This window comes from Petaurus breviceps, unplaced genomic scaffold (genome assembly GCF_028583685.1).
Source record: "Petaurus breviceps papuanus isolate PSGF00001 unplaced genomic scaffold, PetGlider_PUasm1.0 90775, whole genome shotgun sequence".
In the NCBI taxonomy this organism is placed as follows: domain Eukaryota; kingdom Metazoa; phylum Chordata; class Mammalia; order Diprotodontia; family Petauridae; genus Petaurus; species Petaurus breviceps.
In genome coordinates this window covers 4,424,957-4,438,705 of record NW_027187342.1, presented here as the reverse complement: position 1 = coordinate 4,438,705, position 13,749 = coordinate 4,424,957, and the positions used below count along the sequence as shown (strand labels likewise).

General features: G+C 38.2%; 1 protein-coding gene across 5 annotated transcripts in view; it reads left to right on the top strand.

The window, feature by feature from the left end:
• Window positions 1-13,749, top strand: part of APLF (aprataxin and PNKP like factor) — a 68,637-nt gene that overhangs the window by 46,838 nt on the left and 8,050 nt on the right. For all 5 annotated transcript variants that reach the window (XM_069068921.1, XM_069068920.1, XM_069068919.1 and 2 more), the window contains 2 exons: window positions 3,020-3,066; window positions 6,167-6,208. In XM_069068921.1, coding sequence (XP_068925022.1) covers window positions 3,020-3,066; window positions 6,167-6,208 — 89 coding nt within the window. The remainder of the gene's footprint in view (window positions 1-3,019; window positions 3,067-6,166; window positions 6,209-13,749) is intronic.

Here is a 13,749-nt window from a genome sequence, read left to right as displayed (position 1 = left end):
ATTTCATCGGTGCAGTCACCATCTGCAGTGATCTTTGAGCCCAAGAATATAAGTCTGACACTTCTTCTGTTTCTTCTCCCTTTATCTGCCAAGAAGTGATGGAACCAGTTACCTAGATCTTAGTTCTTTTGATTTTAATTTTCAAGCCAGCGTTTACACTCTCCTTTTCACCCTCATCAAGAAGCTTCTCAATTCCTCTTCACTTTCTGCCATCAGAGTGGTGTCATCTATATATCTAAGATTGTTGACAGTTCTCCCAGAAATCTTAATTCTGACTTTTGATTTACCTAGGCTAGCATTTTGCATGATGTACTCTCTGTATAAGTGAAATAAATAAGGTGAATATATACAGCCTTGTTGTATTCCTTTTCCAATCTTAAATCAATCAGTTGTTCCTTGTTTAGTTCTGTTGGTTGTTTGCCCTCATAGGTTCCTTATGAGACAAATAAGATGATCTAGTGTTCCCATCTCTCTGAGGGCTTGCCATATTTTGTTGTGATCCACACAGTCAAATGCTTTAGTGTAGTCAATGAAGCAGAAATAGATGGTTTTATGGAGGTTCCATAATCTTTCGAATTTTCACACAAGATTTGGTCTCTCATTCCTCTGACTCTTCTAAAAGCATACTGCTTTTCGGGTAATTCTCAATTCACATATTGGTGAAGCCTAGCTTGCAGAATCTTAGGCATAACCTTGCTGGCATGCTAAATGAGTGCAATTGTTCCAATCCAGTGGCCACTTTTGAGTTACCAAATTTGCTGGCATATTTATTGTAGCACTTTAACAGCATCATCTTTCAGGATTTTAAATAGCTCAGCTGGAATTCTACCACCTTCACTAGCCTTATTGTTAGGAATGCTTCCTGAGACCCACTTGGCTTCTTTCTCTAGGATGTCTGGTCCTAGGTTAGTAACCACACCATGGTATTTATAAGTAACGTTAAGATATTTCTTGTATATTCTTCTGTATATTTTTGTCACCTCTTAATCTCTCCTGCTTCTGTTAAGTCTCTACTATTTTCATCTTTTATCATGCCCATTTTTGCATGAAACATTCTCTTGGTAGCTCTTATTTTCTTGAAGAGATCTCATCTTTCCCATTCTATTGTTTTCTTCTATTTATTTACATTGTTCATTTAAGAAAACCTTATCTTCTTGAAATTCTCTGAAATTCTGTGTTTATTTAGGCATATCTTTTTCCCTTTATCCTTTACCTTTGCTTTCCTTCTTTCCTCAGCTATTTTTAAAGCCTCATCAGACAGCCATTTTGCTTTCTGGCCCTCCTTTTTTTAAAAAAGGGGGGGCGGCCAGGTGGCTCAGCGAGTAAGAGCACCGGCTCCAGTGTCGGGATGACCTGGATCAAATCCAGGCTCAGATACTCAGCACCACACCCAGAAATAATAACTGGCCGTGCCTTGATCAAGTTACTTAACCCCAATTGCTTAAAAAAAGGGGGGGGTCACATAGCTGTTAAGTATTGAGACCTGATTTGAACTGAGATCTTCCTGATTCCAGGTGCTATCTACCAAGCCATTTAGCAGCCCTTCAGTTTAATAGAGATCAATAAAAAGTTTTTTACTTGTGTCTGATGGGGTGCTTGGGTGCCTGTGCTTGAATCCCAGTTTGTAAAATCACATCCATTTCCAAAATCATATTTCTCCCTAGCCTCAAAACACTGCCTCAGACAGTTTCTCTCTAACTCAAGGGCAGCATGCCCTAGGAAAATACCTATTTCTCTTCCTGTTACAGTGGTCAGCTGCACTAATAGAATTCAGTGGTTTGACTCAACTGTGTACTGGCTGAAACAGCTATGGACAGGGGTCCTATCAATCATATGTATCCTAGACTCAGTCATATGTATACTCCTTAGCTCATTATACATACCCTGTATCCCTTGTTAGCTTGGAACATGTCTATTCCCGACATCTGTCTTGTCTAACAGGACATTGATGTGGACCACCTGAGTTTTCCCAGGTAGCCCTGACCACTAGCTGACTTAGTGACATTTTAAGCCTAAAACCACACCTCCAGGCAGCCCCCCTTCTAGCTATTTCCCAGTGAATTCTGGGTAATATACCTGCGCAGTAGATATTAAGAGTGTATGTTCCTTTAAGAACTGACCACTCCTTAACTCCTCCCTAATCCCACCCCGACTCACCTAGTTAGCATAATTGGCACAGGTTATACTATGGATTATCCTATAAAAACTTTAACTCTACTCCTTTAAGGTTGCAGGTTCCCTAAGAACTTTTTTTGTTTGTTTGCTTTTTTATTTTTGGACTGCAATTGGGGTTAAGTGATTTGCCCAGAGTTACAGGGCTAGCAAGTGTGTCAAGCATCTGAGGCCGGGTTTGAACTCAGGTTCTCTTGACTCCAGGACTGCTGTTCTTTTCACTGTACCACATAGCCACCCTGCCCTAAGAACTCTTGCCTGCTGTAAAGCACAACAATAAATCTTCAACCTGACTTAAAGGTGCTTGAGTCTGTGAATTCATTCCAGACTGCTTTCCAGGGACTCTGACTATTGGGGCTCCTGCACTTCCTGAACTCCTTGACCCTCCCTTGTCATTTTCAAAGAATCAACTTCACAAGAACAAGATAGGAGAGATGTAGTTGCATTTAGAGAAGCCCTAGTATCTAATAAGATACTCCAATGATGCCCTGATTAGACCACATATAGAATATTACGAAGAACATTGAAAACCTAGAGAGTTTCAGAGGATGGCCACCAGGATGATAATTTAAGCTTTATGTAAAGAAAAATCTTCCCAACAAATGAATCTGACTCAAAATACTGTGGAATGCCTTGGAAGGTTGAAGGTGCCTCTTCACTGGACTTCATTAAGCAGTAGTTGAATAACTACTTTGGGTCATATTATAGAGAATATTATTGTTCAGGTATGGGTTGGACTGAATGGCTTCTGAGACCCCTGCCAATATTTGTTTCTATGTCATAAATTAACTTCTAAGCAATTATTAATTGGTAAACCTGATTTTATTTTATTCTTTTTTCTTTACAGGAAGAATCCTCAACACAAGATAGAATATAAGCATAGTGAACCATCAGGTAAATCTTTTTATTTCATAAAACTGAAAATCATGAAAATGGTATTACTTATGTTGACATTTTGTAAATATGTGATTTCATTGTGATTTTAATGTTTAGCATATTAATCCACATTCAGAAATTTTTGAGTTTTTAATGGCAAATAGTGAGGCACAATTCACTTGACAAAACAAATGAAAATTCAAGGGTAGATAAAGTACAATTATAGGAGGAAAATTAGCTTTATAGAAAGTTTTTTCAGTTATAATCCAGTGAGCATTTATTTTATCAATTAATTGGCAAGCATTTATTAAACATCTCGTATATACCAGGCACTGTCCTAAGCACTGAAGATACAAAGACAAAAATAAAACCATTCCTGCCCTCACGGAACTTACATTCTATACATGTATGTAAATAAACATATACAAAATATATTAAGTGAGATATAAAACTTGTGGGCTCTAGCAGCTGGGGAGATCAGAAAGACTTTGTGTGAAAGTATCTTTTGAGCAAACTTGCAGTAAACAAGGCATTCTGAGAGACAGAGGTGAAGGAGTGTGTTACAGTCATGAAGGATAGATGGTCCATTCCTAGGTGAGGAGTTAGCAATGGAGGATCATGTGTGAGGAGCAGCATGAGGGTAGTTTCGCTGGACCACAGAGAGTGGGGAGAGGCTGGGACCAGGGGGTAAAAGGGTTTAAAATCTAAACAGAGAAGTTTCTCTTTGAATGGCGAGTCTTCAGGTGCTGTGTGAGACACTGAGGATATAAAACTACAAAAAAGCAGTCGTTACTCTTGAGAAACTTACCATTTACTAGGTGGGTTGGTTGCAGGGAAGGAGAAAAGGACACAATGTTGACACAGATTAGTAAGTAAAAAATAACTTATGGAAGGAGAGAGAATTAACTATAGTTATCATTTTTATACAAATAATGGTATGGTCTAGAGATCCAGTCCCACTCTTTCTCCTTAGCCTCAGTCTTGCATTACCACTCACTGGATGTCCACAACCATCTCAGACCCAGTTATGTCCCTTTCCTTCAGTTCCCCTACCCCTCTTTTTGTTCCTGTTGAAGGTACCACCATCCTTCAGTCACCCCAGGCTGTAACATCAGAATCATATTATACCATTCCCCCTCCCATATCTCACATAGCTAATCAGTTGACAAATCTTGTATGTTTTGTCTCCTCAACATCTCTCATCTGTACACTTTTCTCTACTTACATATTATCATTGTGGTTCAGGCCCTTCACATGTCTCATCTAGATTATTTTAATACCTTCCAATTGATCTCCTTTTCTCATATCTCTCCTGTATCCAGTCTCTTCATATACCTGCAAAAATGATATCCCTAAAATACAGACTGATCATATTCCTCCCATGCTCAGTAAGCTCCAGTGATGCCCTTTTATCTGGGACCAAATATAGACTTCTTGATTTTCAATTTAAAATACATCATCACAACCTGGATCCTACTGTCCTTCCCAGGTTTATTCTTCTTTATTCCCCTGCACACAGTCTCAGGTCCAGCCAAACTTCCTCTTCCTTAAATGTGACACTTGATCCTTTATCTCTGTGCCCGTGAACAAATTCTCTCCCATGCCAAGAATCATTACCTTCTTACTCCAGACTCTTAAATACTCCAGTTTTCTTGAAAGCTCAGCTCTTGTGCCAAGATATAAATTTAACAAGCAATTATTAAGCACCTACACCATGATAGGTCTGGGGGATCAAGTGACAAAAATGAATTGTACCTGTGCTGAAGAATCATGTCTTATCAGGGGAGACAGCACATCAATATACAAAATGGATTACCCCTGAAAGTCCTCAGGTTGGGGACATAGCAAGGAATGAACAGAGACTCTAATGGTGTTAATTATACATTTACAAAGATTTTCAAAGCATATAAATACATTAGCAATTAATGATATGTGATGAAAATCCAAACTCAGCACTTGTAATCAGATGTGATATAAGCACGCTGACTCCCCATTCCTCTTTTGCTCCTACCCAGAGGCTTTTTTCAGGGGCCTCATTGCAATAGATAAAGACAGAATAAACACAAGGTCATTCTAGGGGTTCTCCGTAGCTGCTAGGGCCTTTTATCCTAGAACGGCTTTGTATTTTCTTTGTTGCCTCCTTTGGTAACTGATAAGATATTTGTGGGCAGGGGACTGTTGAATTTTTTTGTTGTATCCCTAGTATCTTGCACAGTGCTTGGCACATAGTAAGTACTTAATAAATGTTTGTTGATTGATTATAAAAAGAAACATACAATATGAGAGAAAACTTTATGCATAAATATAGAAAACAAAAGGAGAATGTAACAGTACACAGAAGAAATAAGTAATCTGTAAAAATGAGAAGATATCTGCCCTCCATTGCAGAGGGATGTAGAACCTTAAGTATAATGTCAGGTTTTATTGATATATTAATCAGTTTTATTGATTTTTTTCCTCTTCTTATTTTCCTCTTTTTTTCCCTTTGGAGGAAAGATATTAAAGATTTTATATATAGAATATTTAAAATCTTTCCCTTTGGGAGAAAAGAGGCAGGGATACAAGGAGAAATTTGGGTGATGTAAAAACAAAAGATATCAATAAAAATTTATTTTAAGAAAAATATTTGTTAAATATATGCTCATTTGGTTTGACTTAAAAGTATATAAGAAATTACAAAGAAAAGGCCTTGAGTAGTAGAGGAATCTGTATTGAAGAAGTCAAGGATCAGTAATTTCCTAAGTGTTGGCACTTAGTATCTAAGTCTTGTAAAGTTTCCTGACACTTCTAGAAGTTAATGAAGATCTCAACCCATGAGATTTGGATTGAAATCTTCCTGATCTTGGATCTAGCATTTTACCAACTCATGTTGTTGCTTTTGACAGAAGAGTATGTGAGTTTATAAATACTTAGTTTTACTTTGACAAAAATGATTTTAAAGAAATCCCTGTGCTGTATTCATCTGTTATTTTGATCGCTTGTTAAAATGTCTTACTCCGGTTGGCATTTATTATCTTTGTAATTTGCTAAAATTTTTCTTTGAAGTTTGAATTTTTTTATTTATTTCTACTTAAGTATCTCTCTACTACTGTAATAACACCTGCTTGTATTTCTGCAGAGGTTAAAACCAAAAGATCCAGACACAAAGCTGCTAAGAAAGGTGAGTAATGTGGTTTAAAGTGAAGTTTTAAAAGGGGCTATTCTAGGCTAAAAGGCCGAAGAGGAAAAAAACCAGAACCACAAGATGAAAATCTACCGAAATTCCCTTATATATTGGATATAAAAATAATTCAGTTTAAGAAACATCAGGTGTCTTCTCTGGGCATTGAATCATGTTAGAACCTAGACAAACTAAAGCGTCAAATGAGATACCCCTTCCATTCTTGGGGAGATGGACCAAGAACTATATTTCAGTGTAGCTCTAACTTCATTTCTGTGGTTCCTCTCTCCAAGGACACAAGTGACAACCCATCCACACTTCTTAAGGTATTCTTTTTTGTGTTATTTCACACCACAGGGAATCTATCTAATGTCTCAAAAGTCTTCCTCTTTAATATTTCTTGGTTTATTAGTATAGCCTTCAGATTGTCTTTCTATTCTTCTCTATTTCTCATGGCTTGCCCACTTCCATTTCTGATTGTTTCTTCATTAATACTTCCTACTCCATTTCTTGCACACATCCTTGTTAGTAATAGGCTACAGCCTGCTTATGTTCACTGTGCATCTCTCTATTTCCCTTTAGATCACCCACAATTTTGATTCTTCATAGATTATGGTATTACATGATTTGTAACATGCAGTATCATTTGAAGAATATTAATATTAAGTGGAGGTTCTTTGTTTGGATGGGTTTTGAGGGTTTTTTGTTTCTCTTTTTTGGGTGGGAATAGGGGACAGTGTGTTAGTAACCAGCACTAGATAGCTATAACACAAAAAAAATTGATGATAAATTCCTTAGAGAGGTCCAGAATAAAATACCTTCTGATTTGAGGGGAATCTGACTGGGGGAAGCAAAAAAAAGAGATTTCATGGCAGAGTTGGCTTTTGGCTAGGCTTTAAAAGAGGGGTAGAATTTCAACAGGCATAGATGGAGATCAGGGCATTTTTCACATAATCTCTATGTACACTAATGATGAGAAGTACTAAAATGGAAGTTTCTATTTACATTTAAAAATTAAATCTGGAACATGAAGGGAAATGACATTTCTATAAGTAAAATTGTGTATTTTTAAAAGAAATTTATAATGTTATATATTCCTTGTCCGTGAAATAAACTGCCATATTATGAAAGTTTTGACAAAGAAGAAAAGTTTTTTTTGATGAAGCTGCATGCTTAAAAAGAAGAAAATATTGAAGTATTAGTTTCTAGCTGTTGATCATCATTGAAATAGTTGCTGTCAAATCCCAATACAGAAAATTATCAGTTTCTAAAAGTCTCTATATAATTAACTTACAAAATGATGATCTGATTTTTAAAATACATCTGAAAAACACTTCTTCAGCAATTCTGAAAACACAATATCTGATAGAAGTGTATAGTTACAGTAAAGTTGTAAAGCAAATATAGATTCAAATTCTGAAATATCTTCATTTAGAACTTTGAAGATACAGAAAAATAGAGAAATGGTTTTTGTTGGCACTATATAATGTGCAGTACTGATGGAATCCTTACAAAGCTGCCCCCAGCCCCAATATTCTAACTTCTTTATAGTCCCCAGTGAACAGCAGACCTACTGTACCTACCTAGCCCCCACGCCAATGTCCTCACATGCCTCACTGCTCACTAGAACATCAGAAGTGTCCATGAACTCATAGTTCCCACAGAAACAGCAGGCATGTCGACATGATGAGATCCCAGCCCCCAGACTCATTCTCAGAAACAGGTGTGTTCTTGTACTTGGCCACAATCACATCATCTATCCAGCTCAAGATAGGATCACAATACCTAACTATCTATCTTGACCAGACAGGACTACAATAGCTACCCAATTGGAGGGTAGCATGACCAGAATCTTTAACCACTGAACCATAGATGGGACCCCTCTTCCATTACCCAGTCCCTTAACAGACTTCTCCTACCTTTTTAATATTAATCATATTCCTATATTCTATGTAAATTTTGTGTAATCAGCATCTTTACCCTATAAAAATCCATTTTGTTCTCTCTGAAGTTGCTAATTCCTCTTAAAATTGAGTGCATTTCATGAGAGGCGTCAGTCTCAAATGCCTATACTTGGATTAGAGGTGGTCTGACTAAATTCTTTGAGACAATTCCACCACAACACATCATGAAACCCCAACAGTTTTAGGGTGGGCAGAGCCCCCACTACAACAGTTTTTGGCATTCCTGGGTGGGCAGATTCTCTGACTCTGACTTCACTTCCCCATGGAGCAGAGTCTCTGATTCAGACCCCCTCCAATCCAAAGTTACCTTTTAACTGTTAAACCTGTCTTTTTCCCTTCTCTTATCCGGAAGGACCTCCAAGCACCTAGGAAGGCTTGATTGGATCACTTGCGCTATAATGCCCAAAGCCCTCTGGGCAGCAGATTCCCTCTAGACAGAAGATGTTCAGTTTGGGAATTTTGCAAATTTTTTTTCTTCATCCTTCAGTGGGACGCCACTGAGATGAATGTGACTTCCTGATATTCAGTCCCAACTCCCATCCCATGGGGCTATTAAATTGTAATAGCACCTGGTCTTTATATAACCTGGAAGACCAAGAAAAATTATCACTATCTGTGCCTTCTGATTGTATCTGTCTGCTCTGTGTCTCTGTAAAAATCTCTTGAGTCTGCCACCATGTAACATTCAAGATCCAGACAGCTGGGAAAGAAAAAACTGTATCTGGGCAAGAAAGATTGATAGTCTCTTAAAGAAAGGTTGTTGGCAAAAAAACCCCTCCCTCTCCTTCCCCCCTTTCTCTCTCTACTTCCTTGGACTTTGGCCAAGTTCTGGCGGTGGGGGGACAAATAGAAAGAAGGAGGGAGAAACTTCTCCCCTAAGATCAAATTAAGAGAAAAGGGGTCACATCATTCATCTAAGAGAGGCAGGTTTCAAAGCTGCACTTTGAAATAGGACTAGAATTTAACCCTTTCCTGGGTTACAGAAAGAGAACTATGTAATATCATTGGGAATATAGATCCAGGTAATTGAATCTGATTGGAATATCTCACTAGAACATTTGTGTTAGCATAATTTATTATACTATTTGGCACTAAGATAAATTGGGAAAATGCATAGATCTGAAAAAGACACCTCAGAAATGAAGCTTTGAACTCTCCAGTATGGGCAAGAGGGGACTAGGCACCACTAGATCTTTTCCAGGGTCCCACTCACCTTGACTGGCAGGTTCAAAGCTCTTACTTTCAAAGAAGTTTAAAAAGAGTGTACATAAAAGTGAAATCTACTTGAGCAAAAGTTTAAAAAAAAAAACCCACCTACTAAGATTCTCCTCCCTGTAGTCCTACCTGTGATGAAGCTAAGGCTATGATGCCTTCTCCCCATGGTCCGGCTCTGATCAGACTGGGGCTACAGTGAAAAGTTAAAACTACTAAGATTCTCCTCCTTGTGGTCCCAGCTCTTCCCAGGCTAGGGCTACAGTGCCTCCTCCAACTGAGCTAAGGATACAACTCCTTGGCTCCAACTGAGCTAAGGATACAACGAAAGGTTAGCACTATTAAGATCCTTCACCTTGTCATCTTGGCTCTGACTGAGGTAAGGCTATCGTGAAAAATTAGAAGAATGGTAGGGAATTTGATTTAACCTCCCCCACCTGGTGAAAGGAACAAGAGGTGGGCACAGCAGCTACAGAGGGGACCCCACTCACAACAGCTGTAGGCCCCTGGGCACCCTGAAGCTCACTCCTGTAGGCAAGCAGATAAACCTCTCCTCTCAAAACCTGGAGTCCTAACTCCTACACCACTAGAACCCGGAACTTCTGCTCCAAGTTCCCCACAACCAAGCAACCCCTATCAGAAAGCTTGTAGGTTTCTCAGGGACCCTCCTCCTTATCCACCAAAATGCCCCCCTCAGTGGCCTTCTGGATCTTTAATTCAGGTGCTGGACTCTACAACCTCCCAGCCCTCCCTCATTCCTTACATACAAGGAGTGTTACCCTCTTTTTCCTTCCCTCCCAAATTTACCACCCCCACAACCAGACTCTGCAGCTGTGGGGAGAAGGGAAAAGGAGAGGGGAAAATGAGGTCAGAAGCCAGCTAGCAAACCTCTACACTTGGTAAGCCCCGTCTTCTATCAATAATTTTTATATGTGATTTGGAAAAGCAATTAATGTCATCTGAAGTTTACTATTTGTGTTATTATTGTATTTCTAAATTGTAGCAAAATTCTCTTATGTTGTAAAACTTGAGAAACCATTGTGAGCCAGAAATGATGTTAGACAAAGTAATTTTTAAAATGAATTTTTTGAAACTAAAAGACAGTGGGAAAAATTGTTTAAAACCAGTTGTTATTTTATTAAGCCCTGTTAATCCTGTCTTATACCTAAAACAATTTGGCTGTCACTTACGAAAATTTTAAGGTTGTTAACTAAATTATCTGGGATTATTGTTATAATGTTAAAACCTAAAATTGATCCTACAACAGCTCTAAGGGTAGAACAGGGTAGACACTCCCCCAATGTAGGGCTTTAGGCATGACTGGAGGCTACATGTGCCAGCTACCATATACTGGGATCCTAAAAGTAAAATATGGGAACCCCCAAAAGACATCCTGGCAAGGAAAAAGAAAAATCAATATTGAAAATAGATCAACGAGGTACCCCAGAGATAGGACCTGTGACGGTTAATATTGTTTTTATCAGTGTTTTGGATTAAAGCATCCATGGCATATTCATCACATTTTCACTTTCCCCACAGAAAGTATGTGGTTTTCATTAGTCCATAGGAAGAATATCATAGGGTGGACAGGAACATCAGCCCTTTTTTGGGGGGTCCCTATTTATTTCTCCTTATTTGTAAATTTGCCAAATCTCCAGAAACCATCTGGTGGACAAGGTCATCAACTCCAGAAAAAAAAAAGCTGTTTGGGTTATGAAATTCCTAAACAATGAACTTAGCTTACTGAGAAATGAAATCTCTTATGTATGTAAGTCATGGTAAATTTTTATTGCTTATTGCAACTTCGTAAGAGTAAAAACAGTTGTATCTAGCCCTCAGCTGTGATTGCTGAGACTTGCCATTTGAGGTAAAAGACTTTGGGACAGCAACTAATTTTACTTTGAATTTGAATTTAGATATATTTGTTTGTATTAAATCAGTGTCTGAGAGAAATGCCACAAGGTACTTACAGGGAATGTGATCCTGCTACAGGTGGAGGTTTGCTTTTGGGAAAAACCAAGAGGACAATTTTAGCCTCAATCTAAGATGGGACCCTCCTGGCTCAGTTTCCCCATTGTCTTCCTTTGAAAAGGAAGGTTTCCCATTCTTGGATTTGGCTGTGAGATGGAATTAAAGTGACTCTTATTTGATTTAAAACTGAGCTAACAATGTTTCATCCTGTCATATCTGGCATATCCCTGGGTTTGTTTTTTTTTATGGCAAATTTCTCTAATTAGAGAAAGAGATTGGTAAAAGATAGGAGTATAGTGCAGGTATGTGAAATTTTGCTGTTTTCAATATGAATGTGTAGTCAATCCATATTCCAAACAACTGGGTAAATTAATACACAGGCTTGTCATCTGCCCACCTTCATATTCAAGTGAAAGTTTAAATCCTTGGAATAGAACATTCTTTCTGAATGATATGGGAACAGTTAGACAAAGGGAAAAGAAGTTTGTGAAACAAAGATACAAACACAATGTTAACCATTATCCCATATACTAAAGCTGGGATTCATCTGAGCTACTAAAATTTGTTTTAGATCTGGGCTATTCAACCTGAAATTATATTCCTTTCTACAGCCTAAATAATCTAGTAAAATGGTACTTGGGCCTAGTCAGCTGCCTGTTACCAGATATATCTGTCTTTCTCCTTATTTCTTGGTCCCTGTATATTGAACTTACCTGTCAGATTTGTGTCTCTCAGACTACAAGCCAATTCACCAACAGTTGGCAGCAAACAGTGGATACCGGTCTATACTCACCCATCATCCCCTAGATGTGGCCTGTATTTGGTTCTAGTTAGCCTCCTCCCTGAGTCCCATCCAGACAGGGATAGCTCTATGCTCCTTTTTAGCCTGAAGGAACTACAGAAGCTGAGATCATCATCCCTTTTATCAAATGAATTTGAACCCCAGCTCTCTGAGGGGGGAATGATGGAATCCTAATAAAGCTGCCCCCATCCCCAATATTCTATTCATTATAGGCCCCACTTAACAGCAGGCCCACTGTACCTACCTAGGCTCCCCCAGCCCCTGTCAATATCCTAACTTCTTCATATATGCCTCACTCCTCACTAGAACTATAGGTGTGTTCATGAACTCACATTTCTAACCAAACAGCAGGCATGTCCTTGGGATGGGAACCCAGCTACTGCCTTTACCTAGCAACTGCCCCTGACCCATTCCATATATTTGAACAGGTGTATTCTTGTATTCAGTCACATCCATCTAGCCTAAGACAGGACCACAATACCTAACTATCTTGACCAGACAGGACCACAATAGCTACCCAATTGAAGGGCAACATGACCTAAATCTTTAACCACTGAGCCATAGATGGGATCCCTCCTCTGTTACCTAATATTTTAACAAACTCCTCCTTTTTAATATTGATCATATTCCTATATTTTATGTAAATTTTAATTGTGTAATCAGCATCTTTATGCTATAAAAATCCATCTTGCTCTCTCTGAAGTTGCTAGTTCCTCTTGCAACTTAGCTGTTCCATGAGAGGTGTCAATCTCAAAAAATTCCTATACTTGGATTAGAGGTGGTCTGACTGAATTCTTTGAGATGGTTCTACCACAATACATCATGAAACCCCAACAGTTTTAGAGTGGGTAGAGCCCCCACTGCAGCAGTACTACTACTTGAAAAATATTAAAAGAACTTTTATTGTTTTTTTTTCTAAAGCAGATCTTATTTTCAGGGTTCTTTTGAAATGAGGGGAGTGCCATTACTATATCCCTGGTATCTGTATTTGCTCATTGTAATCTCTCATTTTAAAAATATATCTCACAACTTTAATTCTGCTTTGCTGCTTATAGAGCAACCATATTGTCAACCAGTTAACATTTCATTCTGCATTCTTTTTAGAATAAATGGAGGTGTTGAATTCAGACTCAAATCCATAGTATTTAGGAGCCTAAGGAAACCTTAGAGAACACTTAGTATAAATCCCTCATTTCATAGAATCTTGATTATGATCCCAGCTCTTTTACCTTTTAGAATATCATTCTAAGCCCTCTGCTTTTTTATAGAGGGTTTTTTTGAAGGATCCAGACTGTAGCTTTACAGTATTTGAATTCTTTCTTTCTGGCTCCATGACCTGGAAACTCTAGAATTTAGCTATAATATTTCTGGGAGTTTTCATTTTGGGATGTCTTTTAGGAGTTGATTGGTGGATTCTATCACTTTCTATTTTGCCATCTGGTTCTGATATCTGGAAAGTTTTCCTTTATAAATTCATGAAATATGATGCATAGGCCATTTTTTCAAACATGGCTTTTAGGTAGACTAATAATTGTTAAATGGTCTCTCCTTGATCTGTTTTCCAGGTCAGTTGTTTTCCTATAAGATAGTTC